The 8,440-nt window shown below is 39.3% G+C and overlaps 1 protein-coding gene across 1 annotated transcript in view; it reads left to right on the forward strand.

The window, feature by feature from the left end:
* Positions 1-7,288: 7,288 nt before the first annotated feature.
* The window catches only part of LOC115217035 (DDB1- and CUL4-associated factor 5), a 44,288-nt gene continuing 43,136 nt past the window's right edge, over positions 7,289-8,440 (forward strand). Inside the window, exon 1 of the mRNA XM_029786589.2 lies at positions 7,289-7,881. Coding sequence (XP_029642449.1) covers positions 7,464-7,881 — 418 coding nt within the window. The 5' untranslated portion in view covers positions 7,289-7,463. The remainder of the gene's footprint in view (positions 7,882-8,440) is intronic.

Below are 8,440 nucleotides of genomic sequence, written 5' to 3' on the forward strand. Positions count from 1 at the left end.
TTTGGTCGTTTTATTCATTTTCTGAAATTATATATGTGTGTGTGTGTGTGTGTGTGTGTGTACAAACTGTCCAACCCATGCCAGCATGGAATGTTAAATGATAATGATATATATAAATACACACACATATGTACAGTCAACAGGTGAGATCCAGAGAGGATCAATATAGAGAACATGTACTGCTCAAATGATTTGAACTTATTCTCCAAAGTCTTTTTTGAGGACTAAGTTCGCTACAAGAGGAATACAGGTGAGCTGATATGAAGATAGGGATGCAAATAAACATGCTTGGGTTTGATATATAAAATATGCATACATACATATACACATGTAAATATATATAGGGGTATATATAGAGAGAAAGAACTGAAAATATTAAGAAAATGAATACTTGTGTGTAAGCATGTAGATATATATTTACAGAACAAATTTACATAGAGTACAAAAAAATCTGGATAACTAAGTGTATTTCAGGTCCGACAGCTGTTTCTAAAGGTTCAGACTTATGTAATAGTTGCAATGTTGGTAGATTAAGTGTGCAAAAAGTTGATACGCAACCAATAGTGGATGCATATGAACATTGCCATAAACCCAGCCAACGTTATCAAAGTAGAAAGATTGGCAACTAGCAGTTCAGAACATAATGCGAGAGAATTTAAGAGTAGAATATTCTACCCTTAAATTCTGTCACGTTATAATCTGAACTGCTAGTTACTAATCTTCCTACCCAGATGATGGAGGCCGAGTTAACAGTAATATTTATATGTGTCCACTACTGGCAACCTGAAATTTGAATGATTTTCAAATAGAATAAGTAAAAATGTGCTATCATGCATAAAGGTTGTTGTTTTTGTTTGTTCCTTCTCGAGCCATCCTTGGCTCATAAGGGCCGGTTTCCTTGGCGTATAGGTTCCCCACCTGGACAGGACGCCAGTCCGTCGCAGGAGGAAAGATGCAGGAGGAAAGAGTGAGAGAAAGTTGTGGCAAAAGAGTCAGCAGATGTTCGCCATTACCTTCTGCCAGAGCTGCGTGGAGCTTAGGTGTTTTGCTCATAAACACACACATTGCCTGGTCTGAGATTCGAACCCGCGATCCCTCGACCACGAGTCCGCTGCTCTAACCACTGGGCCATGTGCCTCCACATGCATGCATAAAGGTGGTAGACTTCAAACCAGTTGTTTTAATATCTGAATGTGTGAATAATGTTAGACAGCTGTAGTAAATGCAAAGATTCCTACAAAGTGAATCAGTCATGATTGAATAGCCTCGGGATTAAAGGCTTTCCAATCATGGACATCTCTTTCCATTGGCTCAAAAAGCTACATTATCCATGTATGATGTGATATGAGGGAGATTCAGCTACCCTTTCTAGAATGTTATGTGACCACTTAGAGGCTACCTTGTGGCTAAGGGGGACTAGCCCTTTGCTCAACTTAGAGCTCGTGGGTGTTGTGGTCAGTGGGGAACCTGGGGTGTCACAAAGCTCCTCACTAAATACAAGTCACTCTTTCTTCCCCAAAACAAACAACTCTTAGGAATTCCCTTCCTATACATCTTTCCTACAGCCATTACATGTTATTGCTCAAGAAGCACTTTAGCCACTTCAATTTCACTGGTCTTGAAGGGCTTGCAAAGGCCATCAATACTGGCCTGCTGCTTGGCTAGACTCAAAGGTACACAGCACTGATGAGATGCAGCGTGTTGAAACACTGGGGTCCCCAAATCCTCCTCACCAATGTGTCAAGTGTGTTGAACATACTGTTGTCATAAAAGGGTTTGTTTCCTTGATGTACATTACAAAGATTAGCATATTTTGCTTTTCAACCTGTCTGAGCATATCAAGAATAAACTCACAATCATTCATGATCTCGCTGTACACAGTGCAAACAATGATTCTATAACCCAAAAGGAATTTTAATTTAAAACTTAACCCTTTCATTACCAACCCGGCTGAAACCGGTTCTGGCTCTGAGTACAATGTCTTGTTTTCATAAGTTTTGAATTAAAATCTTCCATCACACCTTAGTCACAATTTATGTTCCTAACACTAGCTGAATGATAACTAAGTTATTTTACTAAATTCTTTGTTATATTTGAAGTAATTGAAAGAAACACAGAGCATCTCAAAATAAATACAGTAACGAAAGGGTTAATTCCTCTCTTTTGTCATTTGACATCAGATGGACAAGTCTTGTTAAAGAAACACCACCTACAAGAATTTGCCTAATGTCAGTGGAAACATGGGTGGTGTCAAGATGGGAGATTAACTGAGTCAAGAGTGCTTGAATGGAGTGGCATAAAGTTTGCCAGTTTTAGAGGGCAAAGACCATTGTAGTAGTGGTAGAAAAGTCTAAGATAAGATACAGCAAATCTGTGAGAAGGATAATTGTGTTGAGGTAAGTGACCTCATGTTAATAGTTGGGCAACCTTTCTTTGGATGTAATCTTGGATGTTTGTGTGTAAAGCAGAAGCATCTTTGTAGATGTCAAAGCAGTATTCCATTATGAATCTCACCCTAGCTTTCTTCGTCATCATCATTCAATGTCTATTTTTCTATGCTTGTAAGCATCAGACAGAATTTGTTAAGACAAATTTTCTGCAGCTGGTTGGATGCCCTTCCTGTCACCAACCCTCGCCTGTTTTCAAACATGGTATTATTTTTTCCATTGCTAGATATATTTTTCATGAAACAACATTGCTTGTATAGCAATGATGCTCATAGTCAAAGGCATCGAGCTGGCAGAATTGTTAGTGCGCCGGGCGAAATGCTTAGTGGTATTTTGTCCGCCGTTACATTCTGAGTTCAAATTCCGCCAAGGTCAACTTTGCCTTTCATCCTTTCAGGGTCGATAAATTAAGTACTAGTTATGCACTGGGGTCGATGTAATCGACTTAATTGCTTTGTCTGTCCTTGTTTGTCCCCTCTATGTTTAGCCCCTTATGGGCAGTAAAGAAATAAGAAACGTTAGCACACTGGGCGAAATGCTTAGCAGTATTTTGTCTGCCGCTACATTCTGAGTTCAAATTCCGCTGAGGTTGACTTTGCCTTTCATCCTTTCGGGGTCAATTATATAAGTACCAGTTATGCACTGGGGTCGATATAATCAACTTAATCCGTTTTCCTCTCTGTGTGTAGTCCCTTGTGGATAGTAAAGAAATAGGTATTTCGTCTGCCATTACGTTCTGAGTTTAAATTCCACCAAAGTCAGCTTTGCCTTTCATCATTTTGGGGTCGATAAATTAAGTACCAGTTATGCACTACGGTCAATGTAATCGACTTAATCCCTTTGTCTCTCCTTGTTTAGCCCCTTGTGGGCAATAAAGAAATAAGAAATGATCCTCACAGCCATCACATGATGTCTAGCCAATGGTAAACACACACATAAATATACATATATGTAATAGGCATCTTTCAGTTTCTTTGTACCAAGGCTTTGGTTGACTCAAGACTATAGCAGAAGACATCAAAAGCCATGCTTGTGTCTATGCTTTGTAGAGAATTAATAGTTGTTAGCCACAGAAGCATTTTCTGTGATGCAGTTGAGGATACATGCTGAACAGATGTCCCCCCACCCCACCCGTGAGGGTTCAGTCTAACTCAAAAGAGCCTTAATAGATTCAGAGGCATTCAGTTAAATGTAATGACTTTTTATATCTGAAAGAGCCCATCCAATCAAAAGAGAGTTCAATAATTTAAAAAGAACTCTCTTTTACTTGTTTCAGTTATTTGACTGTGGTCATGCTGGAGCACCGCCTTTAGTCGAGCAAATGGACCCCAAGACTTATTCTTTGTAAGACTAGTACTTATCCTATCAGTCTCTTTTGCCAAACCACTAAGTTACAAGGACGTAAACACACCAGCATTGGTTGTCAAGCGATGTTGGGGAGGGGGGGACAAACATATACACACACATACAGATATATGATGGGCTTCTTTCAGTTTCCGTCTACCAAATGCACTCACAAGGCTTTGGTCGGCCCGAGGCTATTGTAAAAGACACTTGCCCAAGGTGCCACGCAGTAGGACTGAACCTGGAACCATATGGTTCGTTAGCAAGCTACTTACCACACAGCCACTCTTACTCTGTGGATTAAAAAAATCACAGATAATGTTTGACTGCTGGAAATATATTTCAAAATTTTTAATGCCAAGTTTTAGGTTTTCCTGAGTTAAACGAGCCCCCATTGCTTGGTATCCCCTTAGTTTGGGGGCCTCTGGGCCATGGCCCATATGTAAATTCAGCCCTGAACATTATTAGAGCCAATAGATTTTTGTGGGGTTTGAAGCAACTGGTGGGACTTTAACTCTTGCATCACTGTGTGTATGGTGGTGAATGTGAAGTTGGAATTATTTGAATGAATATTTTGTAGAGACATAAAGCTATTTTGTTAAGTAGAAAAAAAAAGGTTAAGGTGGTGAGCTGGCAGAGACATTAGCATGCCGGGCGAAATGCTTTGTGGTATTTTGTCTGCCGCTGCGTTCTGAGTTCAAATTCCGCTGAGGTCGACTTTGTCTTTCATCCTTTTGGGGTTGATAAATTAAGTACCAGTTACGCACTGGAGTCGATGTAATCGACTTAATCCCTTTGTCTGTTCTTGTTTGTCTCCTCTATGTTTAAGAAACAAAGAGGTCAGTTTTTGTGACCTTAGGTGCAGGCATGGCTGGGTAACATGAAGTTTGCTTCTCCACCACATAATTTCAGGTTCAGTCCCACAGTGTGACCCCTTGGGCAAGTATCTTTTACTATAGCCCTGCGTTTACCAAAGCCTTGTGAGTGGATCTGATGGGCAGAAACTGAGTGGAAGCCTGATGTATATATCTATAATATAAATTGGAAATGGGCGATCGTTGTATTCTTTCTTGTCTTCAGGTTCACAGTTAAACGGCTGGGTGGATTCACATGAAAAATGGCACTCTTGTGGAGAAGGGTGCATAGATTGGAATGCAGTTTGTATTTTTTTTTTCCTAGCCCCCATAGTTATTGAGAAAATTGATTAAAACTTTTTTTAATGGGATTCCCCTCTTTCTTCCGCCATTAAAACAACCAGTTGCGTAGAAGCTGTTTTCTGACGGGGTGGGGCCAGGAAATTTTTATACAGCTGGAGGCTCCAATCGAAACTGGGGACTCGAAATGATAAGGTTGAGAAATGCTGTTATAGATTATGCCTTACCGAAAACGATCACAGAGACATCATCCAAACAGACCGGGTGAAACCGGGCTTTGCTGCTAGTATTATATATATATATATATATATATATATATATATATATATATATATATATATACATATATGTAAGTGGGGTGGGGGAGTATCATTGTCTCTTTGCATGATAGACAAACGAGTGTTACTGCCATGCAAGGGGTGTTTTGAAGTTGCAATCTTCAGTGAAAGTCTGTCTGGATATGGGGAAATATGATCCCACTTGGAAAATAGTTAAGGATTGGTGACAGGAAGGGCATACGGTCACAGAAAATGTCTCAACATATTTCGTCTGACCCATACAAGCACATGGAAAGGTGAACGCTAAAACAATGATAACGTTGAGCGTATATCATTGGTACTTATTTTATAAACATGGAGTAGGAAGTAGGTACATGTGCTACATTGATATTGAATTAATATGCTTATGCTATATTTTTTGCCTCTTGCTCCAGAAGTAACCCTTCTGTTAAAAAAAAACAGAAAAGAAATAAGTCACCAAACCAAAAGTTAATTTTCAGTTAATAACAGCGCGATTAAAAACGTGAATTTCTGTGACTGGCCACCATGTAGGTTCTGAGTGGTCGCGAGCTGGCAGAAACGTTAGCACGCCGGGCGAAATGCTTAGCGGTATTTCGTCTGCGTTACGTTGTGAGTTCAAATTCCACCGAGGTCGACTTTGCCTTTCATCCTTCCGGGGTCGATTAAATAAGTACCAGTTACTCACTGGGGTCGATGTAATCGACTTAATACCTATGTCTGTCCTTGTTTGTCCTCTCTGTGTTTAGCCCCTTGTGGGTAATAAAGAAATAGGTTCTGAGTGGTCGCACTACCTTCTAGAAATAGCAGCTAAATCTAGTTCATATCACACCACACGTGGCTAGTTATAGTCCATAGTGGCAGCAAAAAGATGGCTGGCAATGGCTGGAAAGTCTTTGAACAGTCATGGTTGATCAGCGTTAGAAAACTACAACTAGACCTAGAAATAGCAGCTAATCTTCCCTCACATCACACTGTACATAGTTAATATTTCTCTGTGTTTGAGTTCAAATTCCGCCTTCTGAGGTCGATAAAATAAGTATAATCTGAGCACTGAGGTCGATGTTATCGACTTAGCTACCCACCGCCCCCGAAATTGCTGGCCTTGTACTAAAATTTGAAACCAACACTTCTTTGAGCTATTAAGATGGATGGGCATGGCTGGAAAGCCTTTGAATATGAAGTTACTCGATCTTGGCCGACCTGGGTTAAACCATAACCACAACGACAAGAGCAACAACATATAAAGTGAAATTTAATTTAAAACGTAATTCCTCTTCCTTCTTAGGTTGGTGTCAGACGAACAAATCTTGGGATCTTTTCGGTTTGAACGGCAGTTTTTTCTAGCAGTGTCATATGAAATTGTCACCCATAATTATGACCCTAGTATCGATCTATTGCATTTCAATCTGTTTTAAGGTTAGAATTAGTTAGGGTTAGGGGTGGGGGAAAGGGTATCTTTTTTTCTTCACAAATGTAAATAAACCCAATCTGTTTCTTAAACGAGGGACATATTCATACGGCACAGAATGTTTTTTTTTTTTACCTCAATGGACGTCATTGATTGGTTGAAATTGCAGAAAAAACAACAACAAATATCTTACAAACTATAGAATTTTCTCAATAAAGCCAAGAGAAAAAGATGTTTTATAAACACATTCTACGAAGTTTAAAAGTGTTTAGTTATGTGGAAATTATTTTATAAAACTGCCGGTCAAACCGAAAAGATCCCTGTTTCTTAAAGGAGGGACATTTTCATACGGCACAGAATGTTTTTTTACCTCAATGGACGTCATTGATTAGTTGAAATTGCAGAAATTGAAGAAAAAACAGCAACAAATATCTTACAAACTATAGAATTTTCTCAATAAAGCCAAGAGAAAAAGATGTTTTATAAACACATTCTACCAGTATACGAAGTTTAAAATTTTTTTTATCTAGAAATTATTAAAAAACACTGCCGTTCAAACGGAAAAGATCCCAAATCTTGTTGAAAGGCGACGACATCTCATCTGGAAGAAGTTGTCAAAAAAAAGGTCGAGATTTTGTGTTGAGTGAAATCTCGCGAGAAGAGAGTAGCCATGTTGTGAAGTGGTTGAACCAAAACATGTCGTCTGTGTGCGATCAATGAAATGTCTCTTCTCTCTTGTTTATTTGTCTGCGATGTTTCCTACTTCAGCCCAACTGCTCTTTAACGAAGCAGCTGATAATTAAAAAGTGCCATGTCAAACAATATGCGGAAATTTTGCAAGGCTGCACCTCAGAACAGCTCGGTTTCGAGCCGTAGTGACGGCGATCTGAACAAATGTCATCCTCCAAGGACTTGTGCCACCACAAGTGGACATCACAACAACAATCGCCTCACCTGGACGGCCACGGCCAATGCCTCTTCATCATCCACATCACACTCATCTTCCTCTGCTTCATCGTCGACTCCGAAAAGACAGCAAACAGAGTCGCTTTTCTCACCTCTTCCATATTTAACTCACCGTTCCACCTATGGCCACTCTTTGCAGAGAAAGTTCATCAAAGATCGCCTATATTTTGCTAATAATCTCTACCATAAGGATCTCAAGGCTCACTATGGATGTGTTAATGCTATCGAATTCTCCAACAACGGCGGAGAGTGGATTGTGTCCGGTGAGTTGACGAATTTTTATTATATATATATATGTATGTATGTGTGTATATATATATATGTGTATATATGTATGTATGTGTATATATATATATGTGTGTGTATATGTATGTATGTATATATATATATATGTGTGTATATGTATGTATGTATATATATATGTGTGTGTGTGTATATGTATGTATGTATATATAATGTGTATATATATATATATGATTATTTTGTATCCTTGTCCGAAAAGAGTGGAATAGATAGCTATTTGTCTTATTAGAAGGTTTGGCTAGCTATTTAGTCTGACAAACCGAACACACGCACACCACACACACACACACACCACACACACACACTCACACACCATACACACGCACTCCACACACACACACTCCACACACACACACACACACACACATGTATGTATGTAAAGGTGTGTAGACAAAAAGCTAGACAGATAGCCTGGCAATCCTGCTAGCAAGCTACCAAGCTAGCAAGCGACCTAGCTCGATGAGTAGGTAGGTAGGTAGGTAGATACAGGGAGGTGCAGATAGATATACAAGATCCATA

The sequence above is a fragment of the Octopus sinensis genome, linkage group LG11 (assembly GCF_006345805.1).
Source record: "Octopus sinensis linkage group LG11, ASM634580v1, whole genome shotgun sequence".
Lineage (NCBI taxonomy): Eukaryota > Metazoa > Mollusca > Cephalopoda > Octopoda > Octopodidae > Octopus > Octopus sinensis.